The 21,674-nt window shown below is 43.9% G+C and overlaps 1 protein-coding gene across 1 annotated transcript in view; it reads right to left on the bottom strand.

The window, feature by feature from the left end:
• Window positions 1-6,690: 6,690 nt before the first annotated feature.
• The window catches only part of LOC122553920 (HHIP-like protein 1), a 38,923-nt gene continuing 23,939 nt past the window's right edge, over window positions 6,691-21,674 (bottom strand). Inside the window, exons 2-4 of the mRNA XM_043698427.1 lie at window positions 15,221-15,372; window positions 11,319-11,647; window positions 6,691-6,821 (exon numbers count right to left, since the gene is read on the bottom strand). Coding sequence (XP_043554362.1) covers window positions 6,691-6,821; window positions 11,319-11,647; window positions 15,221-15,372 — 612 coding nt within the window. The remainder of the gene's footprint in view (window positions 6,822-11,318; window positions 11,648-15,220; window positions 15,373-21,674) is intronic.

Raw genomic sequence — 21,674 nt, 5'->3', positions numbered from 1 at the left:
TACCCTCGTCATTCTTTTATTCCTGACATACCTATAGAAAGCCTTGGGGTTTTCCCTAATCCTACCAACTAAGGACTTTTCATGTCCCCTCCTTGCTGCTCTTAGCTCTCTCTTCAGGTCCTTCCTGGCTACCTTATAACTCTCAATCGCCCCAATTGAACCTTCACGCCTCATCTTTACATAGGCCGTCCTCTTCCATTTAACAAGGATTTCCAATTCTTTATTAAACCATGGCTCCCTCACATGACCCTTTCCTCCCTGCCTGACAGGTACATACTTATATGGAGGCATGGGATTAAGGGTGTTTTAGGGGTTTGCATCAGACATTGGCTAGCTGCAAGAAAAGAGAGGTGGTGATTGAAGGGAAATGTTCATCCTGGAGTTCAGTTGCTAGTGGGGTGCCGCAAGGGCCTGTTTTGGGTCCACTATTGTTTGTCATTTTTATAAATTACCTGTGTGAGGGCATAGAAGGATAGGTTAGTAAATTTGCAGATGACACTAAAGTTGGTGGAGTTATGGACAGTGCGGAAGAATATTGCAGGTTACAAAGGGACATAGATAAGCTGCAGAGCTGGTCTGAGAGGTAGCAAATGTGGAAAAATGTGAGGTGATTCACTTTGGAAGGAGCAATAAGAATACACAGTACTGGGCTGATGGTAAGATTCTTGGTAGTGTAGATGAGCAGAGGGATTTCAATGTCCAGGTACACAGATCCTTGAAAGTTGCCACCCAGGTTGATAGGGTTGTTAAGAAGGCGTATAGTGTGCTAGCTCTTATAGGTAGAGGGATTAAGTTTTGGATCCATGAGGTCATGTTGCAGCTGTACAAAACTCTGGTGCGGCTGCACTTGGAGTATTCCGTATAGTTGGACAGTGAGAGCCTTTTTCCTTGGATAGTGATGGCTAGCATGAGGGCACATTGCTTTAAAATGAGGGGTGATAGATATAGGATAGATGTGAGAGGTAGTTTCTTTACTCACAGAGTAGTAGGGGTGGGGAACGCACTGCCTGCAACAGTAGTGGACTCGCCAACTTTAAGGGCACTTAAATGGTCATTGAATAAACATATGGATGATAATGGAATAGTATAGGTTAGGTGGGCTTTTAATTGGTTTCACAGGTTGGCGCAACATTGAGGGTGAAGGGCCTGTACTGTGCTGTAATGTTCTATGTTCTGTAAAGACATGCATACAACCACTATCTTATTTACCTGGGACTCCTCGTTCAAGGAGCTATGAACTTGCACTCCAAGTTCTCTTTGTTCAGCAACACTCTCCAGGATCTTACCATTAAGTGTGTAAATCCTGCCCTGATTTGCCTTTCCAAAATACAGCACCTCGCATTTATCTAAATTAAACTCCATCTGCCACTCTTCAGCCCATTGGCCCATCTGATCAAGATCCTGTTGTAATCTGAGGTAACCTTCTTCGCTGTCCACTACAGCTCCAATTTTGGTGTCATCTGCAAACTTACCAACCGTACCTCTTATGCTCACATCCAAATCATTTATGTAAATGACGAAAAGTAGTGGACCCAGCACCGATCCTTGTGGCACTCCACTGGTCACAGGCCTCCAGTCTGAAAAACAACCCTCCACCACCGCCCTCTGTCTTCTACCATTGAGCCAGTTCTTTATTGAAATGGGAGAAAGTGAGGACTGCAGATGCTGGAGACCAGAGTTGAAAAGTGTGGTGCTGGAAAAGTGCAGCAGGCCAGGCAGCATCTGAGCAGCAGGCTTATGCCCGAAACGTTGATTCTCCTGCTTTATCGAAATGGCTAGTTCTCCCTGTATTCCATGAGATCTAACCTTGCTAACCAGCCTCCCACGGGGAACCTTGTTGAACGCCTTACTGAAGTATATTTCAATTACGTCTACCTCTCTGCCCTCATCGATCCTCTTTGTTACTTCTTTAAAAAATTCAATCAAGTTTGTGAGACATGATTTCCCACGCACAAAGCCATGTTGACTATCCCTAATCAGTCCTTGCCTTTCCAAACATATGTATATCCTGTCCCTCAGGATTCCCTCCAACAACTTGCCCACCACCAACGTCAGGCTCACTGGTCTATAATTCCCTGGCTTGTCCTTACCACCCTTTTTTTTTTAAATAAAAACTTTTTGCTCTTTTACAGAAGGAAAAAAAATACAAAAATACAAAAAAAACAGAAATGATGTCACAGTATTACACTACAGTAATGTTGACAATGAACTACCTACTACTCTACGGGACCTGAGCTTCTCATAGTTACTTAAATTAAAATAAACTTGAATTAAATAAAATAAAATAAAATTAAATTACATTACTCCACTCACCACATCTCCACTAAAGCTCCCGTTCACCGGAGCAATGGTTATTATACCCATATTTGCCAGGCCTTCTCTCCCCAGGGTCCCCGGACGACCATATATGGCGCTTGTGGCTATATAAAGGCCCTAATCAGTACCACCGATAGGTCTGCGTCTATGTAATTTACAAAGGGCTGCCATGTCTTATGCAATTGGTCCATTCCAAGGCGCACCACTCTTGTCAGATAATCTTGGGGGACGTACTCCATCACAAGTCTGCACCACCCTACAAGACCTGGGTTTTTTTTTCTGATAACCAGTTCATTAGGATGTGCTTCCTTGCACAATGTGTAAGAATGTTAAATAACGTCTCCCTGTGCTCACCCAGAGAGGGCAGAGTCGGTAATCCCAAAAGAAGGGATCTGTCTTAATTTCAATTCCCAGGATCTTCTCCAGCTCATTCACTATGGAACCCCAGTGTCTGTGAATCTTGTAGCAGGTCCAATAGCAACGTGTAAGGGTGCCTGTGCTAATTCTAGATTTGGGACATCCTGGGGGAGATCCTTTCTTAAACTTTACTAACCTCTCTGGTGCCATATGGGCCCTGTGAAGCATTTTCAATTGCATAGCTTGTGCCTTATTGCATATTGAGATTTTCTTTAAATTCTCCCATATCTCCTCCCATGTTTCTGACAAAATTTCTTCCCCGAGCTCCTGATTCCAGATACCATGGAGTCTCTCTATATGCCCCAAGGCGCTCCCTCTCTGCAAATGGTATACGGGTTCACCACATTTCTCAAATAGTGGCACCACGTTAGCTAATGTCCAATCTTCTGGCAACTCACTCATGGCTATCGATGATACAAATATTTTAGCAAGGGGCCCTGCAATCACTTCCCTAGCTTCTGTGATAATGCTGTCACTTTTAAAAATGGTTATTTTGTCCTGGGGTTTTTTTGAAGTGGGGCTTCGACAAAGCTGTCGAAGAATGTGAGGTGGTGGTGGGCGGATTGTTTTTAACAGTTTAGCAATGGAAGGAGAGTGGTCAATTCTCCCAGTTCCTAGTTTTCCTAGTTTTGTTTTCGCTATAGCACTCACAAGATGGATGAGTACTAGGATTGCAAGCTTGGGTGAATGATTCCTCACTGACTGTCTCTGAAATCTCTGTCTGGATATTGCTCCCTCCTGCCTGTAAGAATCTGTGTTTGAATTTACCTTTTTGCCAAGGGGTATGTATATGCGATGTTACTTTATTGGAACAGTTGGTTAGATAAATTATTAGATTGAGTATTCGGTTAAGTTTTCCACTGGTTAAGTTATTCCAAATTCCTATTTCTTTTGATGATGTTTTAACTGTAATGTTTAAATAAATTCTGTTTTGCTTAAAGCCGAGTGGTTTGACCAGTTGTATCACACCTGGAACACCCACTTCACCTCTACCTCTAAAATCAGAAAAAAGTTAGGGTCTAGGCTACCTTCTTAAAATATTTTGAGGGTCTGGGCCTAGTCCATAACATCTCCCACAGGGTTCTAAGGTACACCTGATCAGGACCTGGGGATTTATCCAACTTTATGCATTTTAAGATGTCCAGCACCTCCTCCTCTGCAACATGGACACTTTTCAAGATTTCCCTATTTACTTCCCCATTATCTCTATCCTCCATATCCTTCTCCACAGTAAACAATGATACAAAATACTCATTTATTATCTCCCCCATCTCCTGCGTTTCCACACATAAGCTGCCTTGCGGATCTTTGAGGGGTCTTGTTTTCTCCCTAGTTAATCTTTTGTCCTTAATATATTTGTAGAACACATTTGAATTTTCCTTAACCCAATTTGCGTAAGTTATCTCATATCCCTTTTTGCCCTCCTGATTACCCTCTTAAGTATACTCCTACTGCCTTTGTATTCTTCTGGGGAATCACTTGATCGCTGCTGTCTATATCTGACATATGTTCCCTTCTTATTCTTGACCAAAACCTCAATTTCTCTTAGTCATCCAGCATTCCTTACACCTATCAGGCTTGCCTTTCACCCTAACAGGAATATACTGTCTCTGGTCAAATTTAATTTAATATTATCAATGTTAACACAAACACAAAGTTGAACTAAATGTCTTTCATCCTTCATGACCAATTCTATAGTAGTGACACCCCTCTCTATTTCTGTTATCTCCTCCTGCCCTATGCTCCAAACTGCTGCCAAACTCTGGTTTCCTATGTATGTTATTATTTAGCAAATGCAAGTGCCTGAAGCCAAGAGGTCTCCGGCTGAGTTTAAGGGGATGAATGCATCACTGAACTGTAGAGGGAACATTCCTCAGTAAATGTGGGCGGCACGGTGGCACAGTGGTTAGCACTGCTACCTCACAGCACCAGAGACCTGGGTTCAATTCCTGCCTCAGGCGACTGTCTGTGTGGAGTTTGCACATTCTCCCTGTGTCTGTGTGGGTTTCCTCCGGGTGCTCCGGTTTCCTCCCACAGTCCAAAAAAATGTGCAGGTCAGGTGAATTGGCCATGCTAAATTGCCCGTAGTGTTAGGTGAAGGGGTAAATGTAGAGGAATGGGTTTGGGTGGGTTGCTCTTTGGCGAGTCGGTGTAGACTTGTTGGGTCGAAGGGCCTGTTTCCACACTGTAAGTAATTAATCTAATCTAAAGTTCTGCAGTGTGCATCAAGGATGTGTCCATGTGCAGGGCCTCTGGCTGGTCCTAGACCTGTTTAAGATCAACAATTCTCACTGTGGTTGAATGATAGAGGCATCCTAGTCAGCCCACCAAAAAAAACACTATTGCCTGCACTAGTCCCACTTTCCCGCACCAGCCCCATAGCCTTGAATGTTACAACATTTCAAATGCATTGGAAAAGGTGCAGAGGAGATTTACCAGGATGTTGCCTGGTCTGGAGGGAAGGTCGTAAAAGGAAAGGCTGAGAGACTTGGGTCTGTTCTCATTGGAAAGAAGGCGGCTAAGAGGGGATTTGATAGAGACATACAAGATGATCAGAGGATTAGATAGGCTGGTCAGTGAAAGTCTTTTTCCTAGGATGATGACGTCAGCTTGTACGAGGGGCATAACTACAAATTGAGGGGTGATAGATTTAAGGCAGATGTCAGAGGCAGATTCTTTACGCAGGGTGTGGTAAGGGTGTGGAATGCCCTACCTGCCAACGTAGTTAACTCAGCAACTTTAGGGGCATTTAAACAGTCCTTGGATAAGCACGTGGATGATGATGGGATAGTGTAGGGGGATGGGCTTAGATTAGTTCACAGGTTGGCGCAACATTGAGGGCGGAAGGGCCTGTTTTGCGCTGTGTTGTTCTATGTTCTATGTTCTAGGCTCATCCAAGTTCTTTCTTTTCAAAAGGTTGTAAAGATTCCTGCCCTAACTACTGTCCAAGGCAGTGCATTCTTGGACAGCATGATGGGGAGAACGGTAGATCAAAGAAGTCTACCATTCAACTGATGGGTTGGCCATGAGGCACTTCCAGTGCTCCCTGTGCATTGCTGAAGGTAGAGTTGCAGGTAGAAAGGATAGTGAAGAAGGCATTTGGTAGCTTTGCCTTTATTGGTCAGTGCACTGAGTATAGGAGTTGGGAGATCATGTTGCTGCTGTACAGGACATTGGTTAGGCCACTATTGGAATACTGCAATTCTGGTCTCCCTATTATAGGAAAGGTGTTGTTAAATTTGAAAGGGTGCAGAAGACATTTACAAGGAAGTTGCCAGGGTTGGAGGGTTTGAGCTATAGGGAGAGACTGAATGTAGGGGTTATTTTTCCTGGAGCGTCGGAGGCTGAGGAATGATCTTGTAGAGGCTTATAAAATCATGAGGGGCATGGATAGGGTGAATAGTCTAGGTCTTTTCCCCACAGTCGCGAAATCTAAAACTGGAGGGCATAGTCTTAAGTGAGAGGGGAAAGACTTAAAAGGGACCTAAGGGGCAACATTTTCATGCAGAGGGTGGTATGGAATAAGCTGCCAGAAGAAATTATGGAGGCTGGTTCAATACCAACATTTAAAAGGCATTTGGTACAGGAACAGAAATGGTTTGGAGGGATATGTGCCAAATGCTGGCAAATGGGACTAGATTAATTTAAGACATTTGGTCAGCATGGACGGGTTGGACCGAAGGGTCTGTTTCAGTGCTGTACATCTCTATGATTCAATGATTAACCACGTACCCCAGTATCAACGTCACAACTTTCAAATGTCTTGACCTTCAGAAACTCCATCTTTGTTAACTCTTCGCCTCACCACCATTAAAACCTTCTATAAAACCCAAACTATGGACTATGGCATGATCTGTCTTTTCACATTCTCCCCAGTCCCTGACATGCATTTCCCCTCTATAAATTCCAGCGACCACTGACTATCTCAATGGTTTTTACAAGTCAATTGTTAATAACTTACCCACTCATAAAGTCACCGAATATATAGAGTCCATTAAGGTTGGGAGATTCACAGCCTCTGTAGACATAACCCCCAGTGACAGACTTTCCAACACTATGTGGATAGGCAAATATAGGCAGAACACCATCTGTGAAAGAACAGCAAGAAACTGTTCAATGTCTCAGTAGCCAATGAGAAGAAAAGCTGAGGTAAACAAAATTATTGTGAATCAAAGGCATGCTTCTATTGAACAACATGGAACTACCCATATCGTATTCCCTGGATATAGACAGGGTTAAATAGAACAGTACAGCACAGAACAGGCCCTTCAGCCCACGATGTTGTGCCGAGGGTTATTCCTAACCTAAAATAAAATAATCTAACCCTACGCACCCCTCATGTTATGTTAAATATCCCCTTCACATTGATCCCTCCTGATTATCTTGAACTTTTAAAGTACTCTGTTTTAATGTTTTTAAAAACAGTTTCTAACATTTTCCTTATGACAGATGTTAAATTCATTGGCCTATAGTATCTTGTTTCAGCTCCATTCCTATTTTCCAAACATTTCCCAGGTCGAGGGAATTACTGAAATTAAAACCAACCTATCATCTTTCTTCGTAGCCACTTCCTTTAAGACCCTGGGATGAAGTCCATCAGGACATTATATTTCCAACCAACTTTCTATTATACTTTCATTTCTCCTTCCACATTAATCTTTTAGTCATTCTTTTCTGTTTTTTTTTAACAATCAGTCCAATTGCCTTGGCACAATTATATGGTAATTTCTTTAGATTTGTCACTCTTAAAAACAAAATTCACCACAGATGATGTATCCTCCCTTGAATATTTTCTTTTTCTTTGGAATGAATCATTTCTGGCTATTCTGAAATGTCAGCCAATGCATCTCTATTGAGCTATCAATCTACCAGTTTACTTTGGATAGCTGTATTTCATGTGTTCAAAATTCCCCCTTTCAGGTTTAAAATTCTAGTTTTAGATGCACTCTTCTCTCCTTCAAATTGTCTGTAAAATTCAACCAAGTTACGAGAGCAAGAAAAATGAGGACCCAGTGTCAGTCAGCATCAATTAGAAGAGTAAGGAGTACAATTTTGTCATTTAAAAAAAAACATTCAGACAGATCCATGGGTGGATTAGAGATGGAAGGAAATGGGACTAGACTAATTGTGAAAAGTGAGCGGCATGGACAAGTTGGGCCGAAGGGCCTGTCTCCATGCTGTAACCCTCTATGACTGCATGAGAATCAAAAGGCAGCCTGATGGTGGTTTGGAATTGATTCTGACTCTACTACAACAGAGAGGTTAGCTGATTGGTGAGCAATGGTAATGGCAATTGGTTAAAAGGTCTTTTCTATTTTTAAGGCTGAAAACAATACAAGGGCAGGTGATAGGGTTAGTAAAATATATTAAAAAGGGAAATGAATAAGTCAGCCTTTGTGATCATCCAACAGGTTTGAGATCCTTCCTGCTTGTTTAGCTGACAGTAAGGTCTGACGGTGGTTGAACTAACGGACAATTGCAGCATGATGCAAGTGAAGGAAATACAAAGGAAGATGGTGGTGATAGGTGATATGTAGACACAGTTCTGTGCCATCAAGAACGTGAATCCAGTGTTATATCACCAGTGTCAGGTTTCATGACATCTGCTGTAGACTCAGGGGCAGCATGGCAGTTCAGTGGTTATCACGACGGCCTCACAGCGGCAGGGACCTAGGTTCAATTCCACTGAACTCTACACTGTCTGTGTGGAGTTTGAGCATTCTCCCCGTGTCTGCATGGGTTTGCTCTGGTTTCCTCCCACAGTCCAAAGACGTGCAGGTTAGGGTGGATTGCCTTTGCTGAATTATCCATAATGTGCAGGCTAAGTGGGTTAGCTATGGGAAATGTGGGGTTACAGGGACAGAGTAGGGGATTGGATTGGGGTGGGATGCTCTTTGGAGGGCTCGTGTAGACTCAGAGATCTGAATGGCCTGCTTCCTCATGGTAGGGATTCTTTGACTGATCAGTGCATTTGATTGGGAGGGGCAGGATCCAGTTGTCATGGTACATGGGGCCTCGTTTTTCAAATTTATGATTCAGATGATGCGAATGGACTCCACACTGTCTGTGTGGAGTTTGAGTACTCTCCCCGTGTCTGCATGAGTTTGCTCTGGTTTCCTCCCACAGTCCAAAGACGTGCAGGTTTGGGTGGATTGCCTATGCTGAATTATCCATAATGTGCAGGCTAAGTGGGTTAGCCGTGGGAAATGTGGGGTTACAGGGACAGAGTAGGGGAGTGGATTGGGGTGGGATGCTCTTTGGAGGGCTCTTGTAGACTCAGAGATCTGAATGGCCTGCTTCCTCATGGTAGGGATTCTATGGCTGATCAGTGCATTTGATTGGGAGGGGCAGGATCCAGTTGTCATGGTACATGGGGCCTTGTTTTTCAAATTTATATTAATGATTCAGATGATGCGAATGGTAGCACAAAGATAGCACAAATGTATTGTGAAGAGAAGACAAGGGGGTCGCTGATGGACATAGAATGGTTGAGTGAGTGGATAATGATCTGAGAGTATAATAAGGGGAAATGTGCCATGGTTCACTTTGCCATGAAGAATAAAAAAAGCAGAGTATTCCTTCCATGGAGAATTCCGAGGTGCAGAGGGATCGAGGTGTTCTTGTGTATGAGTTAGTATGCAGTTAGTATCCAGGATTCTTAAGGGGCTCGACAGAGCAAAGACTGAGAGGGATGTTTCCCCTCATAGAACATAGAACATAGAAAAATACTGCGCAGTACAGGCCCTTTGGCCCTCGATGTTGCAGCGATCCAAGCCCACCTGACCTACACTAGCCCACTATCCTCCATATGCCTATCCATTGCCTGTTTAAATGCCCATAAAGAGGGAGAGTCCACCACTGCTACTGGCAGGGCATTCCATGAACTCACGACTCGCTGAGTAAAGAACCTACCCCTAACATCTGTCCTATACCTACCCCCCCTTAATTTAAAGCTATGCCCCCACGTAATAGCTGACTCCATACGTGGGAAAAGGTTCTCACGGCCAACCCTATCTAAACCCCAATCACCTTGTACACCTCTATCAAGTCACCCCTAAACCTTCTTTTCTCCAATGAAAACAGCCCCAAGTGCCTCAGCCTTTCCTCATACGATCATGGGAGAGTTAGGGCCAGAGTGCACAGTCTCAGAATAAAGGGGCACCAATTTAAGACTGAGATGAGGAGGAATTTCCTCTCTCAGAGGTTTGTGAATCTTTGGAACTCCTTACCGCAGAGAGCTGTGGGGACAGAGTCCTTGTGTATATTAAAGGCTGAGAGAGAGAGAGAGATTCTTGATCAGTCGGGGAGTCAAGAGAAAGGGCAGGGAAGTGGAGTGAGGAGTGTTCGATCAGTGAACAGTGATCCTATTGAACAGTGGAGGAGCCGAATGGCCTGCACCTGTTCCCGTTTCTCATGGTCTTCGGTACAGAAAGTAATTAAATAATTTTTTCCATGCAACACCTTGGCTCCTATTTCTATATTAAAGGCTCTAAAGTATCCTGTGCTTATCCTCAGAACCCAAGACTCTTAATAAATAATGGCAAAATATGATAGTTTCATTATTTACTGTGTGATTATTTTGACAAAGTTGCTGCATTAAATTGTCTGATAGATCTCTCAAGTTCCAGGGTGAAGAAGTTGGAAAGGAGAAAATAAAGAGAGAGAATGCTGGAGCAACTTAGCAGGTCCAGCAGCATCGTTGGAGAGAGAGAGAAAGAAAGAGAGAGAGAAAAGCAGAGTTAATGGCGTCAACACCAGTTGACTCGTTGTGAGCTCTCTACAGCAGACCTTATTCTCACATTTCTTACAACCGTTCTATACTATTAAAACTCAATTTTAAGTCATTACTGATAATTTTCCCTTAAATTTACTTATAGGTCTGAAGACCAACAGGTTCAGGAACAGCTTCTTCCCTGCTCTTATTAGACTGATGGATAGACTCTCTATCTTCAAATTTAACATTGATCTTTCTTTGTGCACCTCCTGTGCAGTGTAACCTTGTGAGCCCCAATCTGTCTGAACACCCTATAATCTGTATATCAGTGTTTGCTATGATCTGCCTGTACTGCTCACAAAACAAAGCTTTTCACTGTACTCAGGTAAACATGACAACAAATAATCATATCAGTTTTATGTATCATACTGGATTTGAAATGTTAACTATTTGTCTCCAGAGATGCTGCCAGACTTGATGAGTTTCTCTAACAATTTCTTGCGCTTGTTTCAGATTTCCACGCCTGCAATATTTTGCCTTTATTGTGGAAAAAGAGAAAGATCAGGCAAATGTTTTTCACCCTCAGGAGAGTAGAGTTTTGGAATAAATTGTCAGCAAAGGGCTGAATTAATAGAATAAAATGGAGGGAGTTTTCAAGTGGCGAAATGCTGGAAATAGAAAGCAGAGTCAGGAGAAAGAATAGTTCAAGTTATAGGCTCCAGAACTTTTGAAACAACTGAAGGACATGGAGCTAACAGTTGAAATGGAACACAAAGATTTGGATGAAGGCAGTGGCTGAGGGAACTGCCTTAAGATTTATTGGTGCCACAAACAATTATTTTAGATGAGCATTAAAAAAATAGTTTCTCACTCAGGGAGGAATTTCCACAGAGCTTCTTGTCATAGCATGAAAATCCCTCTCTTGCTTTCCAACCATAGTTCCTCCCTTTCTCAACGATATCAATTTCCTCGAATTTGTTCTGTCCAACATCCCCACAGAAGATTCTTCCATTTCCCTCTTTCGTTTGAGGGTCACCTCGATCTACAGAGCATCGCCACATGTTCCGCACTCCGTAGGCATATACCTCTGGCCGGGCATCTGGGTCCTGGATGAAGGGATTGTCTGGGGGAATCTTATAAAGGGGACCACGATTATTATTGTTGATATCTATCCGAAGCACTTTACCCAGTAAAGCTGACCTAGAGAGGCGTGAAGACACAGGAAAATTACATTGCAATGCCGACAAACAACATCTGAAATATTTACTGGATGGCTCATTGGCAAAGTGAATCTCGTATTTATTTGCATCTGCCTTCAATGAAATGGAAAACGACATTCTGCAATTATCACCGCATTGTTCAGCAAGAAAGGAAAATCTGAAAGAAAAGCCAACCCATTGGTATACGATCCTGAGGGAACTTGACCAGGTGGACATAGACAGGATGGTTACCCTTGTGGAAGGATCTAGAAACAGGGGTCAGAGTTTAAAAATAAGGGCCTGCCCATCTCAACCAGGGATGAGAAAACAATGTTTCTCTAAGGGTTGCAAATCTTTGGAATTCCCTTCCTCAAAACTAGTATTTTTAAATAACTTTAAGGCAAATTTGGATGGATTCTTGTTTACCAAGTGGATGAAAGATGGTTGAGGATATACAGAACTGTGGAGTTGAGGTTAAAAGCAGGTCAGCAATGATTTTATTTAATGGCTGAGTAGGCTTGAATGAAATCTGCCAACGTTCAAGGAGGGAAAGAGGCAAAGGAACAGGAAACTATAGGTCCATGAGCCTAACATCTGGTGTTGGAAAAGAATTGGAATGGATTTGGTTTCAGTTATTAATCTGTGGGATGTTGGTGTTGCTGGCTGGCCCAAATATTTATTGCCAGTCCCTAATTGCCCTTGAGAAGGTGAGGGTGAGCAGCCATCTTGAACCACTGCAGTCCATGTGTTCTGGGTTGACCCACAATGCCCTGAGGGAGGGAATTGAACGTTGTGCAGTCATCGGCATTTCTGACCCTACGACTCTCACCAGCGGGCGTGTTTGCCCCTGATACCCACTGATTCCAGCTTTGCCAGGGCTCCTTGATGCCACACTCAGTTAAATGTAGCCTCCATGTCAAGGGCTGTCACTCTCCCCTCCCCTCTGGAATTCAGCTCTTTTGTCCATGTTTGAACCAAGGCTGTAATGAGGTCAGGAGCTGTGTGGCCCTGGGGGAACCCAAACTGGGCATCACTGAGCAGGTTATTGCTGAGCAGGTGCTGCTGGATAGCACGGTTGATAACCCCTTTCAGCACTTTCCTGATGATCTGATGGGGCAGTAATTGGCCAGGTTGGGTTTCTCCTGCGTTTGTGTACAGGACATACCTGGGCAATTTTCCACATTGTCGGGTAGATGCCAGTTTTGTAACTGTACTGGAAGAGTTTGGCGAGGGGAGCGGCAAGTTCTGGAGCACACGTCTTCAGTACTATTGCCGGAATGTTATCAGGCCTACGGCACTATATAATGCCTCCAACCACATTTTAATCTCATGATATGAATCAAATTTGCTGTAGACTAGAATCTGTGATGCTGGGGACCACTGGAGGAGGCCAAGGTGGATCATCCACTCAGTACTCCTGGTGGAAGATTGTTGCAAATGTTTCAGCCTTATCTTATGGAATGATGTGTTGGGCTCTTCCATCATTGAGGATGGGGATATTTGGGGAGCCATCTCCTCCAGTGGGTTTTTTAATTATCCACCACCATTCCTGATGTGGCAGGACTGCAGAGCTTAGATCGAATTGGTTGTGGGGTCACTTAGCTCTGCCTGTCACTTACTTCTTGTGCTGCTGAGTGCGCAAGTAGTCCTGATTGGTGGCTTCATCAGGTTGTTGTCTCATCTTCAGGTATACCTGGTACTGCTCCTGACATGCCCTCCTGCACTCTCCATTAATCCCCTGGCTTGATGGTACTGGTTGAGTGGGCGATATGCCGGGCCATGAGGTTACAGACTGTGCTGGAGTACAGTTCTGCTGCTGGTGATGGCCCAGAGTGCCTCATGGATGCCCAGTCTTGAGTTGCTAGATCGGTGTGAAGTCTATCCCATTTAGCACAGTGACAGTGCCACACAACATGATGGAGAGTATTCTCAATGTGAATGTGGGACTTTGTCTCCATAAGGACAGTGCAGTGGTCATTCTTACCGATACTGTCATGGACAGATGCATCTGCAGCTGGCAGATTGCTATGGATGAGGTCAAGTATGTTTCTCCCTCTTGTTGGTTCCCTCACCACCTGCCGCAGACACATTCTCGCAGTTATGCCCTTTAGGACCCGACTAGCTTTATCTGTAGTATTGCTGCCAAGCCACTCTTGTTGGGGGGCATTGAAATCCCCCACCCACAGTACACTTTGTGCTCTTGCCATCCTCAGTGTTTCTTCCAAGTACTGCTCAACATGGAGGAGTACTGACCCATCAGCCGAGGGACAATGGTACGTGGTAATCAGCAGGAGGGTTCCTTTCCCAGGTTTAAGCTGAAGCTATGAGACTTCATGAGGTTTGGAGTCAATGTTGAGGACTCCCAGGGCAACTCTGTCCTGAATCTTAAGGAAGTTGTTGAAAATCTCACACACACCAGGTTATAGTCCAACAAGTTTATTTGGAAGTACTAGCTTTCAAAGTGCTTCTTCTTCATCAGGTAGCTAGTTTAGCAAACTGTCAAAGGAGCAGCGCTCCGAAAGCTAGTGCTTCCAAGTGAACCTGTTGGACTATAACCTGGTTTTGTGTGATTTTTATCATAGGTGGAAAGTCAGATTGTGAGAGAGAGGTACAAACAGTTTACAGAGAGGTAAGTGGGCAAAACATTGTCAAATGGAATACAATGTGGGAAAGTGTGAAAAGAGCAGAATATTATTTAAATGAAGAAAAACTGCAAAAAGCTGCAACTTGTGTACATAACAGAAAGCTAGCACACAGACGCAGCAGTTAATGGGGAAGGCTAGTGGAATGTTGGCCTTTATTTCAAGGGGTTTGGAGTAAATATGAGTAGAGAACTCTTACTGTAACTGAACAAGGGGCTGGTGAGACCATATCTGGAGCACTGTGAGCAGGTTTGGTCCCCTTATTTCAAAATGATATCATTTCAAAGGAGGTAAGGGAAGGTTCACTAGGATGGTACCTGGGAAGGAGGGATTGTCTTACTAGCAAAGAGCAAACAGGTTAGGACTCTGCTCACTGGAGTTTAGGAGGTTGAGAGGCGATCTCAATGAAATATATGGGGTTCTTCAAAGGCCTGACAGGGTCAATGCTGAGAGGGAGTGTCTAGGACCAGAGGGCACACTCTCAGAATGAAGGGGTGCCAGTTTAAGACTGAGATGAGGAGGAATTTCATCCCCCAGAGGGTTGTGAATGTTTGGAACTCCTTGCCACAGAGAGCTGTGGAGACAGAGTCCTTGTGTATAGTTAAGACTGAGAGAGAGAGAGAGAGAGATTCTTGACCAGTCGGGGAGTCAAGGGTCACGGAGAAAAGGCAGGAACATGGATGTGAGGAATGTTGGCTCAGCCATGATCCTATTGGATGGTGGAGTACGCTCAAGGGGCTGAATGGCCTCCTCCTGTTCCTTATGGACTTGTGCCTGACTGGCCCATTCTTGTTTGTTGTTTCACAACCTCTTCCCCCACCCCCAGTTCTGCAGTTCTTCCACTGTTGGCTGTCAATGCTTTACGGAACAGCCCTTTGCCATGAACCATTTCAGAAAATTATCAGCCAAAGTCTAATGAAATAATACTTTACTTGTTTAGGGCATTTCCATATTTCCCAAATGGATCCCCGGCCATTCCACCATCTCCAGTGAAAATGTAGAGATAGCCATCATTGCCAAAAAGGAGTTGTCCTCCATTATGGTTCGATGCTGGTTCGTCCACTTCCAAAATGATCCTGTAAAGTTAGGATGTTTGGTGAAAGTTGACAGTGACTCAGAAAAAAAATCATCGCTTTGAAAACAAAGGTAAACCTTTGATTGGGTTTCTTTGAGAGCATGGGAGCATGTGCTGGGTTTTGGAAAACTGTAGAAGTTGACAGAAGAATACCTAAATCACTATCTGATCTGGGAGAGAGAGGTGTCTAGAGCCTTGGAAGGTGAGAGCGGAGGAGTTAAGAGGTCACATATGGCAATTACATTAGTAGCATCTGGAGGTGATTGAGGGGTGTTACTGAGGGAAGGGTTCCTTCAGAAAGGGGACAGACTGAACTTGGTTGCCACTTCAAGCAGGAGGTATTGTCTTGAGAGGATGGTAAGGTGGAAGAAGAGGACAAGAGGAACCTTGTCATGATTGTGGGTGGGAGGGGAAAGAGTGGCAGCACGATTGCAGGAAATAGGTTGGTCAAAGCCCTTGAGTCGTGGTTGAAGAATCATCTTTGATTGAGGAAAAAAAGGAGACATAAGAAATAGGTGCTGGAGTAAGCCATACAGAATTGTTCTGTCATTAAATACAAGCATGGCTAATCTTTGACTGTAACTCAATTTTCTTGGCAAAAGTGAGGACTGTAGATGCTGGAAACCAGAGATTAGATCAGATTGGTGCTGGAAAAGCACAGCAGGTCAGGTAGCATCCGAGAAGCAGGAAAATTGACATTTCGGGCAAAAGCCCTTCGTCAGCCCTTCCTGCTCCTCGGATGCTGCCTGACCTGCTGTGCTTTTCCAGCACCACTCCATTTTCTTGTCCAGTCCTCAATTTGCTGAGGGACCAAAAGTCAGTCTCTCTCAGTTTTAAATATATTAATGGTGGAGCTCCCACAACCATCAGGGAGAGAGTGTTTCATTCTTTGGCTAAGGAAAATTCTCCTCTTCTTAGTCCTGAAGAATTATTCCATTATCCTGACACTCTACCCTATGTTCCAGATTGTCCAGTGACAGGAAAATAACCTCTCTGTATCAATCCTGTCCAGCTCCTTGGAAACTTGTGTGTTTCGATGAGATTGTCTGGAACACCAATTCACAGGGCATTCATTCTAGGAAGTTTCTTCACCCAGTGATCAGTCTAGTAAAACCTCACTGTAGTCCCGTTTATGGAAATGCATTCTTCCTTATATCTGATTGTCAAATGCTCACAGTGTTCCAGATATGATCTGGCCAATGTCCTGGACAATTGTAGCAAGACCTTTTTCCTCTTGTACTCCAATCCCCTTGGAATTAAGGCTCTAGCTTCCGAATTGTTTGCTTAGCTGCTTGTTAACTTTCTGCATTCCATGTACCCACAATGCCCAAGCTCAACTGAACATCAACATTTACAAGATCTACACCTTCTGAATATATTCAGCTCTTCTTTTCTTCTTAACAAGTTGAGTAATCTTCCACTTCCATTCTTTTATTTAAAAACTGAAAAAGCTGTGGGTGCTGTAAATCAGAAGTAAAAACAGAAATTGCTGGAAATGCTCAGCAGGTCATAGAGTCGTAGAGTCATAGAGATGTACGGCACAGAAACAGACCCTTCCATCCAACTTGTCCATGCTGACCAGATATCCCAACCCAAACTAGTCTCACCTGCCAGCACCCACCTCATATTCCTCCAAACCCTTCCGAGCCTCCACCACTTCCTCTGGCAGCTCATTCCATACACATACCACCCTCTGTGTGAAAGAGTTGCCCCTTAGGTCTCTTTTATATCTTTCCCTTCTCACCCTAAACCTATACCCTCTAGTTCTGGACACCCCCATCTCAGGGAAAAGACCTTATCTATTTACCCAATACATGCCCCTCACGATTTTATAAACCTCTATAAGGTCACCCCTCAGCCTCCAATGCTCCAGGGAAAAAGCCCCAGCCTGTTCAGCCTCTCCCTATAGCTCCAATCCTCCAACCCTGGTAACATCCTTGTAAATCTTTTCTGAACCCTTTCAAGTTTCACAACATCTTTCCAATAGGAAGGTCTGGCTGCATCTGTGGAGAGAACTCAGAGCTGACATTTGGGGCCCACTGATTTCTCACCACAGATGCTGTCAGACCTGCCGAGCCTTTTCAGCAATTTCTGTTTTTATGCCTAGTCAGTTAATCTGTCTAAATCTCTCTGTCTGTTTCTCAGAGTTTGTTATCCAACCTGGATTTGTATCAGCAGCATGATTGTCCACATTTCTCTCTGTCACTTTATCCAAGCCATTAATAAGATTGTCAATAACTGAGGTCCTAGCATTGCTCCTTACAGCACACCGCAGCTGTCAAATCGAAACGACACATTTATCTAAACTCTTTGCTTCCTGTCCTGTAATCGATCCTCCATCGTTACATCTGTGATATATTACACCAATTCAAGGAGGCCTTGTCTTGTGTATTAACCTTTCATCGCACCTTATTGAATGCCTTTTATAACTAACTGGTTCCTCTTTATCCAGGTTTGACAATGTAAGTAACTACTTACATTGTCAAAAACACTAGTATCTTTCATAGAATCCCTACAGTGTGGAAACAGTCCATTTGGCATAACAAGTCCACACCAGCTCTTCGAAAAGTATCCCACCCAGACTCATCCCCTCTACCTTATCCCTGTAACCCCACATTTCCCATAGCTAATCCACCTAGCCTTCACACCCTGGACACTATAGGGCAATTTAGCATGGGCAACTCACTTAACTTGCGCATCTTCAGACTGTGGGAGGAAACCGGAGCAACCAGAGGAAACCCACGCAAACACGGGGAGAATGTGCAAACTCCACACAGACCGTTGCCCGAGGCGGGAATCAAACCCGGGTCCCGGATGCTGTGAGGCAGATGTAATTTGTTAAAACATGATTTTCGTCTTGTAAAAGCATGCTGACTTTGATCAGACTAAAATTCATTAAATGCATTCCAAGTAGATTCCAATAATAATGGATTCCAGCATTTCCCTAAGATGACTGATGTTTTTTTGTTCCCTCTCTCCCTTCTTTCTTCAATAATAGGGTTACATTGGCTAACTTCAAATATCCTGAGACCATTCATGAATCCAAAACATTGTGGAAAATCTAGTGCATCCCTATCTCTGTAGCCCCTGCTCTCAGAAGCATTGAATATAGGCCATCAGCCCCTAGGATTGTAAGAGTCTACTCTCTGTAAACTTCTCTAATATTTCTTCTCTACAGGCCTTGCTTACTTTAATTTCCTTACTCTTTTAAATAACTTGATTTCCCTCTGGAATGGAACTTGTGTCTTTTAACCTGAAGAGCAGTATAATTTTTTTTATCAATGTCTGCACCATTTCTCATTTCTGATAATGATTCTTCCTCTTCCTGCTTCGAAGGAGCCAAGGTTGACTTTAGCTACTGTCCTTCTTATATATACTGGTCCATTACAACCTGTTTCAGTCTACAACAAAATAGTTCACAGTGTGGAGATCACATGATTCCCCAAAGAAATAAATTTTCATGTAAATCCTTGTTTTGCTAGTTATAAATTAGAGAAATTAGGCCTAAACTAATTAATTCAGTCTGGATGAAATGCAATTCTACTTTTCAAACTCCAACATTCTCAAACAAAACAGAAAGTGCTGGAAAAACTCAGTAGGTCTGACAACAGCTGTGGAGAGAAAGCAGAGTCAACGTTTCAGGTCCAGTAATCCTGGTTCAGAAAGATCTGTTTTGGAAGAGTGTCACTGGAGCCAAATTGTTATTTCTGCTTTCTCTCCATAAAATGCTGCCAGACCTGTTAAGTTTTTCCTTCACTTTCCATTTTCGTTTCTGATTTCCAGCATCCACAGTTCTTTGTTTTTTTTAACCCAATATTTATAATGTCTAGTGATTTTTTTAGAGCTGAGGGTATTAGCTATCCCTGTGGTTGGCAAGGTGATGACTACGCTAAGCTTTTATGTAACTGCGTACTGGTGATTGTGTAGTATCAAGCCTCCGGCGACTGTCTGTGTGGAGTTTGCACATTCTCCCCGTGTCTGCGTCGGTTTCCTCCGGGTGCTCTGGTTTCCTCCCACAGTCCCAAAGATGTGCAGGTTAGGGTGAATTGGCCATGATAAATTGCCCATAGTGTTCAGCGATGTGTAGGTTAGGTGCATTAGTTAGAGATAAATGGGTCTAGGTGGGTTACTCTATGGAGGATCAGTGTAGACTCATTGGAACGGAGGGTCTGTTTCCATTCTGTAGGGATTCAAAGATTCTAAGATCTCACAACCCTCATCCCAAAACTATACCAAGGGCCATACTTGTGTAACTTGTGTCAGATCACATTGCTTTGTCTGATTTTCCTGGGGTGAGGACAGAGTCAACAGTGGGCAGTGGGCAGTGGGCTGTGCCAGTGTAGCGGGTAACCACAGGCACAGGGTATCATAGACACAGTTCATGATGAGACATTTGCCTTCATTAACAGAAAAAGATTACACTTCTTCCATGTCCAAGTACTCTGTGATCAGTGATGCCACATCTTAGAATTCTGCAGCAGCTATTCTAGGAGCTGCCATGGTAACTATATCCTTGAGAAGTCTCTTGTTTCAAGGACCAAATACCTTATAAGGATACAGAGAATGGGGGGATGTTGTAGTGTGACTCAGACAGAGTGTGTGGATAATCTCTACAACTGGAGCAAGCAAGGAGAGGGTGTGATGGACTCTGAAGAGCTGGGGGAACAGCAGTGCAGGAGGAAGACTATGGCATTGAGCAGGGGAAACATTGTAGAAGCCCTACAGTGTGAAAGCAGGCCATTTGGCCTACTGAATCCATACTGACCTTCTGTAATGTACCCACCTGGCCCTGGACTGTGGGAGGAAACCGGAGCACCCGGAGGAAACCCACGCAGACACGGGGAGAATGTGCAAGCTCCACACAGACAGTCGCCCGAGGCTGAAATCAAAGCAGGTTCCTGGCGCTGTGAGGCAGCAGTGCTAACCACTGAGCCACCGTGTTGCCATGCACTTCAAGATAGAGCACGGAGGCAATAGGGGAAACAAGCCAGGCAGGGTTAAATTGACCAAAAGAACTGCGGGTGCAACACTTTGGATTGAGTGACCCTTCCTCAGAATGGTTCTGTCCTCCAGTTTCTGAGGAAGGGTCATCGAACCCGAAACATTAACTCTGATTTCTCTTCACAGATGCTGCCAGACCTGCTGAGCAATCCCAGAAATCTCTGTTTTGGTTTGTTCAGCACTTAGTTGACAATGGTTTCCACTAGAATGAGCTGGGAGCAATGATTCCTAATTGATGGTACGTTTGTTGATGTTTGAAAGGCAAGCAGTTCTGAGAAGCAAACACAGCTATGGTTCCAATTTTTCCTTCTGGCTTTTCCTCTCCCTGAATAACAGTGAAGGTTTTCAGCTATTTCAAGGCTTTTGAAGGATTCCTGGGAGATCCTGTTGGTGGTTTCAGCTTCCACTTTTGGCCAGAGGGAAGATACCACAAGCTGAGTGCCATAGCGACAGGTTGCAAGGCTGCGCTTGTTTGTGGAGATGAGTGAGAAAGCTCACTAGGCCTCACAGAGAAGAACCCTCCATGAGACTCACCAAAATTAACACTGACCTGATTTCTCGAAAATGCAACCCCTTAAGAATAGACACAATGAGTTTCTATAAAGGCTTTAAAAAGAAAAGAAGCAGCAAAATAATCTTCAGTCTAATTGAAAGTGAGACTGGGGAATTAATAGCAGCAAATAAGGAAATAGCAGATTAATCGAACAAGTCCTCATCACTGTTCACTCTAGAGGATTTAAACAATAGATCACAGACGTGGGTGTTGCTGGCTGGGCCTGGCATTTATTGCCCGTCCTTAGTTGCCCCCCTTAAGAAGGTGGGAGTGAGCTGCCTTCTTGAACCACTGCAGTCCATGTGCTGTGGGTTAACCCACAATGTTCCTTAGGGAGGGAATTCCAGGATTTTTACCCAGTGACAGTGCGGAACGGCAAGGGGTTGGAGAGGAACTAACAGGGGGTGGTGTTCCCACGTACCTGCTGCCCTTGTCCTTCTGGATGGAAGTGGTTGTGGGTTTGGAAGGTGCTCCCAGAGGATCTTTGGTGAATTTCTGCAGAGACATCTTATTGATGGTACACACTGCTGCTACTGAGTGGAGGGCGCAGTGTTTGTGGATGTGGCACCAATCAAGCGGCTGTTTTGCCAGTGATGCCCACATCCCACAAATAAAAAATGTGATTGAATAGTGGAGCAGACCCGAGGGGCTGAATGGTCTGCTTTATTTAATCAAAGCCTTAGCTCGAAAGAAACATGTGACTATTAGACAGCTGAGAGACTTCCAGTCCTCTCATTAAAACAAATAGCCAATGGGC

Source organism: Chiloscyllium plagiosum, chromosome 10 (genome assembly GCF_004010195.1).
Source record: "Chiloscyllium plagiosum isolate BGI_BamShark_2017 chromosome 10, ASM401019v2, whole genome shotgun sequence".
In the NCBI taxonomy this organism is placed as follows: domain Eukaryota; kingdom Metazoa; phylum Chordata; class Chondrichthyes; order Orectolobiformes; family Hemiscylliidae; genus Chiloscyllium; species Chiloscyllium plagiosum.
This window is presented reverse-complemented; position numbering and strand designations above follow the sequence as displayed.